Source organism: Entelurus aequoreus, linkage group LG15 (genome assembly GCF_033978785.1).
Source record: "Entelurus aequoreus isolate RoL-2023_Sb linkage group LG15, RoL_Eaeq_v1.1, whole genome shotgun sequence".
NCBI classification, from domain to species: Eukaryota; Metazoa; Chordata; class Actinopteri; order Syngnathiformes; family Syngnathidae; genus Entelurus; species Entelurus aequoreus.
The window spans coordinates 18,413,866-18,433,459 of NC_084745.1; the positions used below are offsets into that span (position 1 = coordinate 18,413,866).

A 19,594-nucleotide genomic window follows, 5' to 3' on the forward strand; every position below is an offset into this window, starting at 1 on the left:
GGGCCTAAAACGAACAAACAAAAAACATAAACCACAACAAAACTTATAATTGACGGATAGATCTGAAGTTGATCTCGAGATTATTGTGTTAAAAGTAAACAGTAAAAGAATTGTATAATTTATTTTTTAACACTTTAATATGTAGGATCCCCAATAATTTTAGTATGATTTATTTTTAAGTGTCATTTAAAAAAAGAAAAAAAAAAAAGAATTAAAATCAATTATGAGTTATTGACCTTTTTAAGGCTCCAATTATTATATAATCTCAAATATTCCACGTAAAAGTTTTATTGGATGAAAATATTGCATATTTTGTGTTTTTTACATAAAAAAACAGGGTTTTCTTTGATAAAAAGATCATACAACTTAAATCTTTAAAAACATTATATTGACAGATAGACCTAATGTTGATCTAGAGATTTAAAACTTGAATAATAATAAAAATAATAATACTGAATAATGACACATTTTTTATATTTTTTTGACCAAAACCCTTTGTGGTCCCCGGGATCAAGCCTGAGTGGACGCCTGAATATATATTTTTTATACATATAATGTATTGGTTTTTAAAATAAAAAATATCAAAATGGCCCCAGCTATCTTTGATTTTTCAGTGTGCGGTCCTCGGTGGAAAAAGTTTGGACACCCCTGCCTTACTTATATATTTGTATTTCACCTTAAACTGGTCCCAAAGGTACCTTGTTATAGTGCAATACTAACAATAGTCAATATTCCGCTAATAGCCAGCTGGCAACTAGCATGCTAACCGCTTGCTGCCAACTGGCGTGCTAATTGCTGGTGAAAACTAGTGTGCTAACCGCTAGCTGAAAACGAAAATCGTTTATTTTTACCTGCCACCTAGAGCACTAATCGCGAGCTGACAACTAACGCGCTAATTGCTAGCTGGCAAATAGAGCGTTAGTCCCCAGCTGACAACTAGCGCGCTGATTGCGAGATAGAAAATAGCCCTCTCATAGCCAGCTGGCTACTGAAGCGCTAATCGCTAGCTGGCAATTAACACCCTAACCGCTAGCTGGCAACTAGTGTGCCCATTGCTTGCTGACAACTCGGGCATCAATCTCTAGCTGACAAGTAGAGCGTTTATCATTAGCTGGCAGTTAGAGTACTAATCCCTAGCTGACAACTATGCGCTAATTGCTAACTGGCAACTATAGCGGCAAATGCTAGCTGGCAACTAACGCACCAATCACTAGCTGACAACTAGCATGCGGATCGCTAACTGGTAACTAGGGCTCTAACTGCCAGCTGGCTACTAGTGCGCTATTCGCTAGATGGCAACTGACGTTTTTAATTGGTAGCTGACAACTAGGGCATACATCGCTAGCTGACAACTAACATGTTAATCGCTAGTTGGCAACTACAGCACTAATTGCTGGCGGCTGGCAACTAGTGCGTTAATTGCGTGCTGGCAACGGCTACGCTAATCGCTAGCTGGCAACTAGAGCTCTAATTGCTATCGGGCAACTGGCACGCATATTGGTAGTTCCCAACCAGCGCGTTAATTGCTAACTGGCAACTATAGCGGCAAATGCTAGCTGGCAACTAACGCACCAATCGTTAGCTGACAACTGGAGCGCTAATCACTAGCTGACAACTAGCATGCTGATCGCTAACTGGTAACTAGGGCTCTAATTGCCAGCTGGTAACTAGTGTGCTAATTGCCAGCTGGCAACTAATGCACTATTCGCTAGATGGCAACTGACGTGTTAATTGGTAGCTGACAACTAGGGCATAAATCGCTAGCTGACAACTACAGCACTAATTGCTGGCGGCTGGCAACTAGTGCGTTAATTGCATGCTGGCAACGGCTACGCTAATCGCTAGCTGGCAACTAGAGCTCTAATTGCTATCAGGCAACTGGCACGCATATTGGTAGTTCCCAACTAGCGTGTTAATTGTTAACTGACAACTACAACGCTAGTCGCTAGCAGACGACTAACGCGACAATCGCTAGCTAACTATAGGTGTTACTCGCTGGCTGACAATTAGAGCTCTATTCGCTAGCTATCTTTAATGCTAACATGAATATAATACCATCATTATTTATTTATGTTTTTTGTAATTATTTATTCACATTCAACTGCATGACAGTGTGTTGGCTCAATGTTCATGTGTGTTTAACAACATTTACATTTGTGGAGAAATTGCAGTATCTCTGCAGACCCCCTGGGGATCGCAGACCCTGTTGAAGACCTGTGCACTATAGTATGGTATTTCAGGGGCTGAATGAGATGTAGCAAAAGGATTATAAAAAAAGAAACATGTCATGTCTAGGTTTTCACGTGCATGCCTAAACAGCAGGTGGCGCTGTAAGCCTGAAGAAAATCACATGTGGAAAATCCACCACAATAACAATAGTAGGTACTGGTTGGTGTTTTAATGTGATCTAAACAAAACAAAAAACAAGCGCCGTATGCTTTCTTCACAAAGCGATTCAGAGCTTGTCTTCCTGTCACTCACAAGTACACATCAGTGATACGGGGATGACTTTCATTGCGTTTTGTCAGACAAATCATTTGTGCTTGTCAATCATGACGCCTAACGAGAAGTTACGAGGCCCTCTCACGTTAGTTTCAGGCGTCTGTTGGTACAAAACCCAAAACCAGTGAAGTTGACACGTTGTGTAGATTGTAAATAAAAACAGAATACAATGATTTACAGATCCTCTTCAACTTATATTCAATTGAATAGACTGCAAAGACAAGATACTTAACGTTCGAACTGGTAAACTTTGTTATTTTTTGCAAATATTAGCGCATTTGGAATTTGATGCCTGCAACATGTTCAAAAAAGCTGGCACACGTGGCAAAAAAGACTGAGAAAGCTGAGGAATGCTCATCAAACACTTATTTGGAACATCCCACAGGTGAACAGGCTAATTGGAAACAGGTGGGTGCCATGATTGGGTATAAAAGCGGCTTTCCTGAAATGCTCAGTCATTCACAAACAAGGATGGGGTAGAGCAGGGGTCACCAATGTGGTGCCCGCGGGCACCAGGTAGCCCGTAAGGACCAGATGAGTAGCCCGCTGGCCTGTTCTAAAAATAGCTCAAATAGCAGCACTTATCAGTGAGCTGCCTCTATTTTTAAAATTTTATTTATTTACTAGCAAGCTGGTCTCGCTTTGCTCGACATTTTTAATTCTAAGAGAGACAAAACTCAAATAGAATTTGAAAATCCAAGAAAATATTTTAAAGACTTGGTCTTCACTTGTTTAAATAAATGCATTCATTTTTTTACTTTGCTTCTTGTAACTTTCAGAAAGACAATTTTAGAGAAAAAATACAACCTTAAAAATGATTTTAGGATTTTTAAACACATGTACCTTTTTTACCTTTTAAATTCCTTCCTCTTCTTTCCTGACAATTTAAATCAATGTTCAAGCAAATTTATTTTTTTATTGTAAAGAATAATAAATACATTTTGATTTAATTCTTCATTTTAGCTTCTGTTTTTTCGACGAAGAATATTTGTGAAATATTTCTTCAAATTTATTATGATTAAAATTCAAAAAAAATATTCTGGCAAATCTAGAAAATCTGTAGAATCAAATGTATCTCTTATTTCAAAGTCTTTTTAATTTCTTTTAAAAATTTTGTTCTGGAAAATCTAGAAGAAATAATGATTTGTCTTTGTTAGAAACATAGCTTGGTCCAATTTGTTGTATATTCTAACAAAGTGTAGATTGGATTTTAACCTATTTAAAACATGTCATCAAAATTCTAAAATTAATCTTAATCAGGAAAAATTACTAATGATGTTCCATAAATTGTTTTTTTAATTTTTTCAAAAAGATTCGAATTAGCTAGTTTTTCTCTTCTTTTTTTGGGTTGAATCTTGAATTTTATAGAGTCAAAATTGAAGATAAACTATGTTTCAAAATTTAATTGTCATTTTTTTCGTGTTTTCTCCTCTTTTAAACCGTTCAATTAAGTGTAAATATCATTAATTATAAATAATAACAGAGTTAAAGGTCAATTGAGCAAATTGGCTATTTCTGGCAATTTATTGAAGTGTGTATCAAACTGGTAGCCCTTCGCATTAATCAGTACCCAAGAAGTAGCTCTTGGTTTCAAAAAGGTTGGTGACCCCTGAAATAGACCATTCATCGACAGTGCGCCTTATAATCCGGTGCGCTTTATATGTGAAAAAAGATAACAAATAGACCATTCATTGCAGTGCGCCTTATAATCCGGTGCGCCTTATATGTGAAAAAAAATCAAACCTGGACCATTCATCGGCAGTGCGCCTTATAATCCGGCGCGCTTTATATGTGAAAAAAGATAACAAATATACCATTCATCGGCAGTGCGCCTTATAATCCGGTGCACTTTATATGTGAAAAAAGATAACAAATAGACCATTCATCGGCAGTGCGCCTTATAATCCGGTGCACATTATATATGGAAAAAGATAACAAATAGACCATTCTTCAGCAGTGCGCCTTATGGTAAATAAAAACAGAATACAATGATTTGCAAATCCTTTTCAACTTATATTCAATTGAATAGACTGCAAAGACAAGATATTTAATGTTCCAACTGGAAAACCTTGTTATTTTTTTTTGCAAATATTAGCTAATTTGGAACATGTTTCAAAAAAGCTGGCACAAGTGGCAAAAAAGACTGACTGGGAAAGCTGAGGAATGCTCATCAAACACTTATTTGGAACATCCCACAGGTGAACAGGCAAATTGGGAACAGGTGGGTGCCATGATTGGGTATAAAAGCAGCTTCCATTAAATGCTCAGTCATTCACAAACAAGGATGGGGCGAGGGTCACCACTTTGTCAACAAATGCGTGAGCAAATTGTTTAAGAACAGCATTTCTCAACCAGCTATTGCAAGGAATTTAGGGATTTCACCATCTACGCTCCGTAGTATCATCAAAAGGTTCAGAGAATCTGGAGAAATCACTGCACGTAAGCAGCAAGGCTGAAAACCAACATTGAATGCCCGTCACCTTCAACCCCTGCATCAAAAACCGACATCAGTGTGTAAAGGATATCACCACAAGGTCTCAGGAACACTTCAGAAAACCACTGTCAGTAACTAAAGTTGGTCGCTACATCTGTAAGTGCAAGTTAAAACTCTACTATGCAAAGCCAAAGCCATTTATCAACAACACCCAGAAACGGCGCCAGCTTCGCTGGGCCTGAGCTCATCTAAGATGTGTTGATGCAAAGTGTAAAAGTGTTCTGTGGTCTGACGAGTCCAAATTTCAAATTTTTTTGAATCCGGTGCGCCTTATATGTGAAAAAAAGATCAAAAATAGACCATTCATCGGCAGTGCGCCTTATAATCCAGCGCGTTTTATATATGGAAAAAGATAACAAATAGACCATTCACCGACAGTGCGCCTTATATATTTTTATTGTAAAGAATAATAAATAAATTTTGATTTAATTCTTCATTTTAGCTTCTGTTTTTTCGACGAAGAATATTTGTGAAATATTTCTTCAAATTTATTATGATTAAAATTCAAAAAAAATATTCTGGCAAATCTAGAAAATCTGTAGAATCAAATTTATCTCTTATTTCAAAGTCTTTTTAATTTCTTTTAAAAATTTTGTTCTGGAAAATCTAGAAATAATGATTTGTCTTTGTTAGAAATATAGCTTGGTCCAATTTGTTATATATTCTAACAAAGTGTAGATTGGATTTTAACCTATTTAAAACATGTCATCAAAATTCTAAAATTAATCTTAATCAGGAAAAATTACTAATGATGTTCCATAAATTGTTTTTTTTAATTTTTTCAAAAAGATTCGAATTAGCTAGTTTTTCTCTTCTTTTTTTGGGTTGAATCTTGAATTTTATAGAGTCAAAATTGAAGATAAACTATGTTTCAAAATTTAATTGTCATTTTTTTCGTGTTTTCTCCTCTTTTAAACCGTTCAATTAAGTGTAAATATCATTAATTATAAATAATAACAGAGTTAAAGGTCAATTGAGCAAATTGGCTATTTCTGGCAATTTATTGAAGTGTGTATCAAACTGGTAGCCCTTCGCATTAATCAGTACCCAAGAAGTAGCTCTTGGTTTCAAAAAGGTTGGTGACCCCTGGGGTAGAGGGTCACCACTTTGTGAACAAATGCCTGAGCAAATTGTTTAAGAACAACATTTCTCAAACAGCTATTGCAAGGAATTTAGGGATTTTACCATCTAAGGTCTGTAATATCATCGAAAGGTTAAGAGAATCTGGAGAAATCACTGCACGTAAGCAGCAAGGCTGAAAACCAACATTGAATGCCTGTGACCTTTGATCCCTCAGGCGGTACTGCATCAAAAAGTGACATCAGTGTGTAAAGGATATCACCACATGGGCTCAGGAACATTTCATAAAACCACTGTCGGTAACTACAGTTCGTTGCTACATCGGTAAGTGCAAGTTAAAACTCAACTATGCAAAGCGAAAGGCGTTTATCAACAACACCCAGAAACACTGCCGGCTTCCCTGGGCCCGAGCTCATCTAAGATGGACCGATGCAAAGTGAAAAAGTGTTCTGTGGTCTGACGAGTCCAAATTTCAAATTGTTTTTGGAAACTGTGGACGTCGCGGAAAAGAACCATCCGGATTGTTATCGGCGCAAAGTTCAAAAGCCAGCATCTGTGATGGTATGGGGGTGTATTAGTGCCCAAGACATGGGTAACTTACACATCTGTGAAGACACCGTTAATGCTGAAAGGTTCATACAGGTTTTGGAGCAACATATGTTGCCATCCAAGCAATGTTATCATGGACGCCCCTGCTTATTTCAGCAAGACAATGACAAGCCACGTGTTACAACAGCGTGGCTTCGTAGTAAAAGAGTGCGGGTACTAGACTAATAAATATCTTGTCTTTGCAGTCTCTTCAATTGAATATAAGTTGAAAAGGATTTGCAAATCATTGTATTCTGTTTTTATTTACAAGTTACACAACGTGCCAACTTCACTGGTTTTGGGTTTTGTAGAACTGAGTGTGAATGAAAGAAGTGTTGAAGATGTGTCTGATAAATGCTTTATACAGCAGGTCTGGTTTAGTGTTCTGCAGCTTCCTTACGTAACGTTGTTTATTCCAATCAAAAATCGACTCCCAGGCGATCCACTTCACTATTTAACGCTGATTGGGCTTGATTTTGTCACTTCAGAACAACAATTGAAGCTCACAGGAGAACAATCAGCAGTGGCAGAAACAATGGCAGGATGGCTTTGGTGTCCCAATACTATTGTCCCTCTCTCGTCCCCAGGCATCGTGTCGCTCATATCCCTCGCCGTCCTGTCCTACGAGCGCTACTGCACCATAATGGTGCCCAACATGGCCGACGGCAGAGACTTCCGCCCGGCGCTGGGCGGCATCTGCTTCTCGTGGCTCTACTCGGCGGTGTGGACCGTGCCCCCGCTGCTGGGCTGGAGCCGCTACGGCCCCGAGGGTCCGGGCACCACGTGCTCGGTGGACTGGCGCACGCAGACGGCCAACAACGTCTCCTACGTGGTGTGCCTGTTCGCCTTCTGCCTGATGCTGCCGTTCGGGGTCATCGTGTTCTCGTACGGCCGGCTGCTGTACGCCATCAGACAGGTAGGAGTACCAAGTGGCGTTCTGAGTCCTTGCGTTTCAGTAGCGTGCGTAGGAAAGTGACAAGGTCCATCTTTTCACATTTAAGTTAAGAATGATTAAAGTTAAAGTACCAATGATTGTCACACACACACTAGGTGGGGCGAAATTATTCTCTGCATTTGATCACCCCCTGGGAGGTGAGGGGAGCAGTGAGCAGCAGCAGTGGCCGTGCCCGGGAATAATTTTTGGTGATTTAATAATCATTAAACTATTTATCTGGAAATCGTTTTTCGAATACGGTTCTCCTTTTGGTCTTTTTTGCGAATAAATAGGAATAAAAGCAACAACAAATTTGTGTTTTTTTGCTGCCAGCTTGCGTTAGCCACTAAATAGCTATCTGCTTTTTTTTTGCGTCCTTTGCCATGAAATGCCATAAAGACTATAATTCATTATTTTTGCCAACTTTTTTTTTTACACATGTCAGTTTATGCTTAAAAAAAAGGAGAGATTGTTTGCTTAGCGAGATATGCTAATCCTCGCCGGCTAATCTTCTGTTGCCTTGACAAATACGTCCTACAAGGACTGTGTGGAAGCACATTAGAAAGTCTTTTGCAGTCTCGCCAACAAACTTCATTGCAAATATTTTAATATTTGGCGCCAGTTTTAGCTATGATGATGCTAGCTAGCGCATCTTAACGAAAAAATTATTGGGAGGAAAACGTTTTTCTATTCTAATTGACTGTAAGACTGTTTTGTACTTGTGTAAGTAAAAATAACGTTTTAATAATGTTGTAACAAGATCAGTTTGTTCGATTAATCGAGTAATCAGGTAAAACACACTTTATCGTCTCAATGCGTACTTTAGGGAAAATAGGTGAAATAAACCAACATTTTTCTGGTTGCCATAAATGTCTACAGTATTTACCTTCTATTTACTTTCTTTAACTTTTTTTTACCTTCTATTTTACATTTCTTTATCTTAAATTTTACATATATAACCTTCCATTAACACTTTTTTAACCTTTTTTTTAAAACTTTCTTTTACCTTTTTTGTTTACCTTCTATTTTACCTTCTTTACATTTCATTAACTTTTTGAGCTTTTTTTTTACTTTTTAGTTACCTTCCTTTTCTTTTTATGTACCTTCCTTTACTTTTATGTACCTTATTTGACCTTTTATTTATCTAATATTTCCTGTTGTTTACCTTCTTCTACCTGTCTTATTTTACCTTGTTGTAATTAACATTTACTTTATTTTACCTTGTATTTTACTTTAATTTACCTTCTTTACCTTCTGTTTACCCTCCTTTACTTTTTATCTAACTTATATTCATCTTCTTGTACCTATTTACCTTCTTTTACCTTCTATTTATGTTCTTTTACCTTTTATTTACCTTTTTTACCTTCTGTTTACCTTATTTTACCTTCTATTTGCCATCTTTTCCTGTTATTTACCTTATCTCACCCTCTATTTGCCTTCTTATACCTGTTATTTTTACCTTATTTTACCTTCCATTTACCTTTTCTTAACCTTTTTTTTACCTTCTTTTACCTTTTTTACCTTCTATTTTACCTTCCATTTACCTTTTTATTTACTTTATTTTACCTTTTTAACTTTCTATTTACTTTCTATTTACCTTCTTTTAACTTTTATTTATCTTATATTACCTGTTATCTACCTTCTATTTACTTTCTTTTATCTTCTATTTGCCTTCTTTTACATGTTGTTTACCTCAATTTACCTGCCATTTACTTTATTTTAACTTCAATTTATATTGTACTTTATTTTACGTTCTATTTTACTGACCTTTACCTTCTTTATCTTCTATTTGCCTTTTTTTTCACCGTTATATACAGTTTTTAACCTTCTACTGACCTTTTTAACCTACCATTTACTTTCTTATACCATTTCTTTACCTCCTGTTACTTTTGTTTACCTTCTATTTACTTATTTTATCTGGTTGTTGTTTTTTTTTACCTTATTTTCATTCATTTAATTTATTTATTTAAAAAAAAAGTTTTACTTGTCATTTACTGTATTTAACTTTTACTTTATTTTACCCTCTATTCTGTTTTATCTGGTCTGGACTTTATCAAGTTTTATAGTTCTAACTGTAATATTTGTCCCTGTTTATGAGCATTTAATGTGAGGAAAATCAATCTCCATCGCTTGCTTGATCCACTTTTGAGACAAGAATGAAGAAGTGTGAAGTTGTGGCTTTTCGTAACGTCACTGAGAGAAAAACTTCTCTCCGTATGGACATGAAACCGCCCTGTGTATATGTGTACTTAATGGGGGGTCAGGCTTCGCTGCACATCCCAAAATAAATGTCAATAGGTAAACCACACAAACAATTATATATGTCAGCTTTGAAAACCTGACAAGCCTGTGGACAAAATACAAGCTGACATTTGTCGTCTTATCAGTATCAGGCTCAACTCTAAACAGATTTTTACGCCGGATTCCAGCGAGTACACATGAACATCTGTGTTCTCTTCTCGTTTAAAGGTTATAGGTCCATTTGTCTCCCGTGTGCGCGTTCTGCTGTTTGCACAAGCGTATTATTTGCCACACCATTTGCTGGCTCATGTGCCTTCACTGAGGGGTTTTCTCCCATGACCGCAAGACTCCGTTGACATATTTATCCCAAGTATTTCCTTAACAAACGTCTCTCGTGGAAACATAGGTTGACATTTATATGGACGGTTGTTTATGTAGCTGTAGCTATGTGATATACATAAACAAAAAAACATGGCAAGGGAAACAATAGGCCCAGAGCAGCCATATGTGCAGTTTTGTTAGCCAAGTTAGCTTTTTGGTGATTAACAAGTAATTTGGAAATTTGAATATTTTCACAATATTTAATGTGTTTCTTTTTCTCAAATAATTACCGTATTTTCCGGACCATAGGGCGCACCGCATTATAAGGCGCACTGCCAATGAATGGTCTATTTTCGATCTTTTTTCATATATAAGGTGCACCGGATTATAAAGCGCATTAAAGGCCTACTGAAACCCACTACTACCGACCACGCAGTCTGATAGTTTATATATCAATGATGAAATCTTAACATTATAACACGTCAATACGGCCGGGTTAACTTATAAAGTGACATTTTAAATTTTCCGCTAAACTTCCGGTTCGAAACGCCTCTGAGGATGACGTATGCGCGTGACGTAGACCGGCGAACACGGGTATGCCTTCCACATTGAAGCCAATACGAAAAAGCTCTGTTTTCATTTCATAATTCCACAGTATTCTGGACATCTGTGTTCGTGAATCTGTTTCAATCATGTTCATTGCATTATGGAGAAGGAAGCCGAGCAAGCAAAGAAGAAAGTTGTCGGTGCGAAATGGACGTATTTTTCCAACGTAGTCAGCCACAACAGTACACAGCCGGCGCTTCTTTGTTTACATTCCCGAAAGATGCAGTCAAGATGGAAGAACTCGGATAACAGAGACTCTAACCAGGAGGACTTTTGACTTGGATACACAGACGCCTGTAGAGAACTGGGACAACACAGACTCTTACCAGGATTACTTTGATTTGGATGACAAAGACGCAGACGTGCTACTGTGAGTATGCAGCTTTGGCTTTTTTTTGCGTATGTACGTAACTTTTTTAAAATATATAAGCTTTATGAACCTTGGGTTAGGTGAACGGTCTTTTGGGCTGAGTGATTGTGTGTGTTGATCATGTGTTTGAATTGTATTGGCGTGTTCTATGGAGCTAGGAGCTAGCAGAGGAGCTAGGAGCTAGCATAACACGTACCGTACCGTACGTGCGCGTCACGTACGTAACTTTTTAAAAATATATAAGCTTTATGAACCTTGGGTTAGGTGAACGGTCTTTTGGGCTGAGTGATTGTGTGTGTTGATCAGGTGTTTGAATTGTATTGGCGTGTTCTATGGAGCTAGGAGCTAGCAGAGGAGCTAGGAGCTAGCATAACAAACACGCAGGTGTTATTATGCAGGATTAATTTGTGGCATATTAAATATAAGCCTGGTTGTGTTGTGGCTAATAGAGTATATATATGTCTTGTGTTTATTTACTGTTGTAGTCATTCCCAGCTGAATATCAAGTACCGTGAGTATGCAGCCTTGGCTGCTAAACATTCGATAACTTGACCGTATGTGCGCGTCACGTACGTAACTTTTTAAAAATATATAAGCTTTATGAACCTTGGGTTAGGTAAACGGTCTTTTGGGCTGAGTGATTGTGTGTGTTGATCAGGTGTTTGAATTGTATTGGCGTGTTCTATGGAGCTAGGAGCTAGCAGAGGAGCTAGGAGCTAGCATAACAAACACGCAGGTGTTTTTATGCAGGATTAATTTGTGGCATATTAAATATAAGCCTGGTTGTGTTGTGGCTAATAGAGTATATATATGTCTTGTGTTTATTTACTGTTGTAGTCATTCCCAGCTGAATATCAGGTCACCCCGGCTCTCACAGCATCTTCCCTATCTGAATAGCTTCAACTCCCCACTAGTCCTTCACTTGCACTTTACTCATCCACAAATCTTTCATCCTCGCTCAAATTAATGGGGAAATTGTCGCTTTCTCGGTCCGAATCTCTCTCACTTCATGCGGCCATCATTGTAAACAATAGGGAACTTTGCGTATATGTTCAACTGACTACGTCACGCTACTTCCGGTAGGGGCAAGCCTTTTTTTTATCAGATACCAAAAGTTGCAATCTTTATCGTCGTTGTTCTATACTAAATCCTTTCAGCAAAAATATGGCAATATCGCGAAATGATCAAGTATGACACATAGAATAGATCTGCTATCCCCGTTTAAATAAAAAAAATTCATTTCAGTAGGCCTTTAAAGGAGTTATATTATTTGTATTTTTTTTCTAAATGGAAAACACTTCCTTGGGGTCTACATTACATGTAATGGTGGTTCTTTGGTCAAAATGTTGCATAGATTATGTTTTACAGATCATCTTCAAGCCGCTTTCTGACAGACACTTCAGGATGCGCAGTTTTGTGGGCGGTCTTATTTACGTGGCTCACCTTCGGCAGCGTCTTCTCCCCGTCATCTTTGTTGTAGCGGTGTAGCGTGCAAGGACGGGAGTGGAAGAAGTGTCAAAAGATGGAGCTAACTGTTTTAATGACATCCAGACTTTACTTCAATCAATAATGGATTGGCATCTCCTCATCCGGAAAAAACAACACCGGAAATGTGTCCCGTGAAAAACCGTCTGACCGGAACTCTCGAATAACTAAAGTTCCTTGGGTGAATAATGTAAACTCACTACACCGGTATGTTTTAGTGCTTTCATGGCGAGTTTACTGACAGATATAAGTAAGAACTTTACGCTACCTTATTTTAGAAACTCCAACAGCAGAGGATGAATGTCACATAACAAGAAGATAGAGAAAAAGAAGAATCTTATTGACTCCATCATCATCGTCGGTCACTCGAAGCGAGTATGACGATCCTCCTGGTATCGGGGTATCCCTTTATGGAGGATGCCTGTGCGTGACTTTGTTTAACGTGGGGAGACTGGTGCACAGACAGTCACCACATGATCCTTGACATATCCGGGTCAGGGTCCAGTGGCATGGAGTCCAAGACGACTGGGGACCCTTTTCTGCTACAGCCTTCATCCGCGATCCCAGCCGTTGTGACACTCCATAGGGTTAGCAGTCATCCTCCGCCTGTTCCACCGTTGAGGTCTTGGGTTGTTATTTCCCCATAACTGGGCCCACATGGATGTGGGGGTGCCTTCTTCCGCCATCGCAGCCGTTGTGGTGGTTCATACATCTACCGTCTTCCGCCTGCTCCGCCGTTGAGGTCTTCACCGTGTTCCTGGCAAGGGGGCAGTCAGGTACTAGGCCTTTGCCAAGGGCCACCTGGGGTAACAGTAGTAAAGGGGTTAACCTCCTAGTGCCCCAAGACCCTATAGAGGAGCCTCCACTGCCGGATGCACTTTAACGTCATGCCCAGGACACAGCTTATCAACTACAGTTGGCACGGACTACAAAGGCGGACGCCCGCAATTTTTCAGGATTTATGCAGATCCCAAATACAGATCAGCAGGTAAGAAAAGTTGCTTTTGCATAATATTGCAAAACAAAACGCCAGATAATATGTCCTACCTTATACACACACCATAATAATACTCATATGTTTAATGCGCCGACAATCCATGAAGCGGTGTGGCTTCATAGCTTACCAAAGTCGTACTAAAACATTTTGATATATTTTTGAACGCCGTGTGTAATGTTCTATATTTTCAATGGAACATATACAATGTTGGTGTTATTTACTTGAGACATATTGCCATCATAGTGCAGTCTACACGTATCTGTTATGTGTGACTGCCATCTACTGGTCACACTTATCATTACACCATGTACCAAATAAAATTGCTTCGAGGTCGGTAAGCAAAACCAGAATTATTCCGTACATTATGCACCCAGGGTTACAAGGCGCACTGTCGAGTTTTGAGGAAAAAATACGATTTTAAGTGTGCCTTATAGTCCGGAAAATACGGTGTATCGATAAAACGTCATCGTGACCACAAAGTTGGAATGAATCTTAAATAAGTTGGTGCAACCAAGCTAATACTGTAGCCAAGCTAGTCATGGTTGACCAGCTAATCATTTTGATTATTTGTTGAATTTGTATGTATACCTTCCTTTGATATTTTTAGTAAATCGCGGGGTAGGGCGGTGTTGAGGTGTGGCCTAAAGTCACAGCAGGCAGATAAAATTAATGAAAATTCCAAAGAATATTTGGAACTGGTCAACTTTTTGTTGTGCCGGGCCGAAGCTACTTTGCTGTGGTCAATTTGCTCGGACAACCTGCTTGGTATAGGCACCGCCCAAATAAAAATCAATTGGAAACTACTATAAGCAACTCTTGAAAGAAATTTGTGGATCTAGAGTCGTTATGGGGGTCTCTGACCAGGTTAGGGTCTCCTCGCTCGGTAGGGAAAGTCATGTGACAGCAGTGTAACGACCTAACAGTTAGACTTTATGTATGGTGTTGGAGTTGTCCGACTGTTTTTGTGGCCGTGAATGCATCACTAACAGCGGCTGCTTTGTTTCGGTGTGATTACGACAGAAAGAGAACAGTTTTGTTCGATAGTAGTCAAAGATGTTCGTAATGAAACCTGTGACATTTGTACCCAAATTAATGTTTTTGATAATCTGTACATTTCATGTTGTGTTTATGACTGGGGACACATTTTCTTGGGCGCACATAATTCCCTTTCTGACTTATGTGTGATTAATGAAACAAGTCCAAATTCACAAGTTTTGTTGTAGATGATGCTAGATATGTACAGAATAAACCACTTGATGTTCGTACATCAGTTGAGTAAAATCAGTAAATTATATTAATAACAGTCTGTAGTTATATTTTGATATTATTATTTATTTCATCTTCTAATAAATTAAATATTAACACCAATGGGAGCATTTTAAAACTCTGCCAGACTCAATTCCACCTACTTGACTGATTACATTATCACATAATTTATTCAGAAAGTATAAATAACGACAAATGAAGATAGAATAATATTAACCGCAACATGTAAGTTTAAAAAAACATTATGATTTGTACATTTTCAGAATGTGCTTGTTCTACTTTTTAACAAAGAAAACAATCTAAAGTTGACTTCACTTTTGAGTTATCTTGTCATTATTTTACCAGTCCGGCGCACTTGGGAAAAGATTTTCCTCCTAACGGATCCTGATGTATATCATGGGTTCCACTATGTAAAGCACTTTGAGTCTCTAGAGAGAAAGCGCTATATAAATGCAATTACTTCACTTCACAATTCTTTACTTTGGTTACAAATTGGTTATTGGTTGCAAATGTTTTTTTGGTAAAAAAAAAAAAAAAGAATTTTGAGGTTAGGAAACCTTTTTTTGGTTGCAAATGTTTATTTTGGTTACAAATCGGGTTATTTTGGCTAAAAATCGTTTTTTAGTTACAAATATTTTTTATGTTTACAAATAGTTTTTGAGGTGAAAAATAGTTTTTTTTGGTTGCAAATCTTTCTTTTTTGGTTCCAAAACTTTAGTTCCAAATCGGTCCTTTGGTTACAAAGCTTTTTTTTTTGTCTACAAAAAATATTTGGTGATAGATAGAGATGTCCGATAAATGCTTTAAAATGTAATATTGGAAATTATCGGTATCGGTTTTTTTTGTGTTTTTTTTTTTTAATTAAATCAACATAAAAAACACAAGACACACTTACAATTAGTGCACCAACCCAAAAAAACCTCCCTCCCCCATTTACACTCATTCACACTCATTCACACAAATGGGTTGTTTTTTTCTGTTATTAATATTCTGGTTCCTACATTATATATCAATATATAACAATACAGTGTGCAAGGGATACAGTCCGTTAGCACACATGATTGTGCGTGCTGCTGGTCCACTAATAGTACTAACCTTTAACAGTTAATTTTACTCATTTTCATTAATTACTAGTTTCTATGTAACTGTTTTTATATTGTTTTACTTTCTTTTTTATTCAAGAAAATATTTTAAATGTATTTATCTTATTTTATTTTATGATTTTATGACCTTATCTTCACCATACCTGGTTGTAATAATAATGTGTTAATTCCACGACTGTATATATCGGTATCGGTAATTAAGAGTTATCGGGATATCGGCAAAGCCATTATCGGACATCCCTAGTGATAGAGCCTTTTTTTGTTTGCAAATAGTTTTTTTTAGTTAAAACATTTTGGGGGGGTGGGGTTCCAAATCTTGTTTTTCGGTTCCAAATCTTTACTTCGGTTCCGAATCGGTTTTGTGGTTGCAAATCTTTTTTTGGTTACGAATTATATTTTTTTGTGACAAACCTTTTTTGGTTGCAAATAATTTTTGTGGTTAAACTAACACATTTTTCAGAGGAAGCCCCGCCCACAAATTTCTTAAAAAACTAAAACATGTATGACGGGGTGGAGAGGCAGTCGAAGCGGGTCGACAAGACCGCCTACAAAACAGCGCCTCCTGAAGAGATGGTCAGAAAGCTACTTGAAGATGATCTGTAAAACATAATCTTCGCAACATTTTGACCAAAAAACCACCATTACATGTCATGAAGACCACAAGGAAGTGTTTTAAATATAAAAAATATATATAATATAAACACTTTAACGTATTTTTAATTTTTTTTTTCATTTGAAAGGAAAATATTTTACTGGTTCCCCTGGCAACCCATTTAGGCAGCTAGACAGGTCTGAATTAATACAATCTCCAGTGTTTACAATAACGTAAAACACAATCTGACTAAGAATATTAAGGAGATATCTACGCTGGTTTCAGTACAGAGTATGAAGCTTTTTGTCTTTAAATATAAAGCGACCATAAACGTTGTGTGTGTGTCTGCATTAGCATAGTTCTATGATTGCCTTTGGGGAAGAGATAATCTCAAGTGTACACAACATGGCATTTTCTCCCTAAATACATCCTGTCTACGTGTGTGTGTATGTGCGCGCGTTTGTGTGTGTGTGTGTGTGTGTGTGATTTCTTATGTAATTCATACTTTCCAATATTTGAATAATGAACTCTCATTTGCAAGCTGCTCAAATCAACTACTACCACTACTAATAATTGTAATAATAGCTCTAAAAATTAATGGTAGTATTAATAATATAGTGGTGATGGTGAAACGGTAAAAATGAACATCCAGATAAATAAATAAATATAAATAAATACAATCAATTTCACCCCCTTTACCATTTTGATAGCGCATTTTATTTTCCTGCAGTTTGTAATGTGAATAATATGATAATGTTATAAGATGATAAATAATTGTTCAAAGGAATTCACACAAATAAAGTAAACTCCATTAAAAAAATAAATAAATCAAATAATTACGTTTTTTGTGTACTATTATGTATTTTGAGGATTTTTTTTTTAAATTAAAAAAATAATAAAACAAAAAAAGTATACACCATTTTTTTATAGTAAGCTTTTGTGTAGTTAATGTTTTGTCATAAAGTTTGAGTATGAGTTAAAATGAAGTTCCCAGTTGAACAATTTATTTTGTGGATATAAATTATAGTATAATTTTGATCCTTTTTTATTTTTGTCCTTCTCTTGATGGCCCAGACAAAAACCTCCAAAACCCATTCAGCACCTTTTGTTGGTTCCCCCGCAGCTGCTGTGTACTTTTTGTGTCCCTCCTTTCAGTTTTTATTCCAACTCTAAAGAGGTGACTTGGCAGTGATCCGCCGGTAATTTGGAATTGGTCGCGCTTACAGTAATTATTATTTCAAATGGAATTGTGTGTGTCGGTGAATAAACCGACATGTGCTGATGAGCACGTAATTAGCCACACTAAGCTGTTTACTTTGCTCGGGTACCTGCTTATTTCAACCGCTGTTACTGCCGTCGCCATGGCGACCGAGCCCCATGCGTCACTTTAAGAGGACAGGCCTATTCTTATGTTACTGATTGTAGTCAATTTTTGACATTTTTGCCGCTCCATCAGAGCATACCCTGACATATTCCGCTCGCGGCCTCCAGCTGGTGCCTTGCCTGTTGCTTTTTGTGTTTTGTTTTTTTTTTAAATCGATTGTTCTCCGAGTGGGGAACATTTTTGGAGCAGTGAAGTGATGCATGCATAAACCCAGACTCCATAAGTCCACACAGCCACCACCCCGGACCTTCAAAATTGAATATTTATGATGGCAGGCTTGATTGTTTACACCGCAGCCTCTTCTTCCTCTTTTTATGGGTCCATCTGATGATCCCCTGCCCTGACTTGGAATGATGGCCGTGACCGTTTCATCGGATTTATTGTGGCCCTGCCCCCATTTTAGTGGACTTCCGCGGAACGTTACTACACAAATTAACCGGAGCGAAAACTGACTGCAAATGGGATCATCCAAATGGAAAACATGGAGGCTGAGGTGCATGAACTGTAAGGTTCTGCTAGCTTAGTCGTGCTGCTTGCCAGCTTTACTGATTGTTAAACTAATGTTCCACACACGACACAATACATATTCGCCATATTAGCTGTATTTATATGAATGCGTATTATTTTTAAAGGTATCTGACAGCGTTTTGCTCTATTTATTCATATAAACAATATCCAAATGAGGCGTGTAACTAAACCAAAATGTATATATGTGCGACTATGTGTAGGGATTATGTTGAGTGTTACCGGGAGTTGTTGAAGATGCGTGTTGAGTGAGAGGGGAAGTCCAAGAAGGGCAAGACAAGCTCGGAGGTCCGTGAGCAGGTGAGAGTTCGAGATCCAGGAAGGCAGCAAGGGGACCAGAGGGAATCCAGGGAGACAAGACACACAGCTTGAATCCGGGAAGCGAAGAGGGACTGTGGGAACACGACACCGGACAACACACAATGAGCCATACTTGCCAACCCTCCCGATTTTCCCGGGAGACTCCCGAATTTCAGTGCCCCTCCCGAAAATCTCCCGGGGCAACCATTCTCCCGAATTTCTCCCGATTTCCACCCGGACAACAATATTGGGGGCGTGCCTTAAAGGCACTGCCTTTAGCGTCCTCTCTCACCTGAAAATTATATATGTCTCCGTTATCCATAAGTTTATTTATAACCCATAAAGTCATACTTGCCAACCTTGAGACCTCCAATATCGGGAGGTGGGGGGTGGGGGCGTGGTTGGGGGCGTGGTTATTTATTAGAATTCACCAACTCGAGTATTCCATATATATATATATATATATATATATATATATATATATATATATATATATATATATATATATATATATATATATATATATATATATGTATATATATATATATATATATATACAGGTATATATATACATATATATGTATGAAATACTTTACTTTCAGTGAATTCTAGCTATATATATATATATATATATATATATATATATATATATATATATATATATATATATATATATATATATATATATATATATATATATATATATATGAAATACTTGACTTTCAGTGAATTCTAGCTATATATACAGGTATATATTTATTATATTTACATAAAATAAATACTTGAATTATCTATCCATTAGATGG

At 37.4% G+C, this 19,594-nt stretch overlaps 1 protein-coding gene across 1 annotated transcript in view; it reads left to right on the forward strand.

Moving 5' to 3' along the window:
* tmtopsb (teleost multiple tissue opsin b) overlaps window positions 1-19,594 on the forward strand; it is an 82,852-nt gene that overhangs the window by 39,337 nt on the left and 23,921 nt on the right. The window contains exon 2 of the mRNA XM_062020947.1: window positions 7,252-7,580. Within this exon, the coding sequence (XP_061876931.1) occupies window positions 7,252-7,580 (329 nt within the window). The remainder of the gene's footprint in view (window positions 1-7,251; window positions 7,581-19,594) is intronic.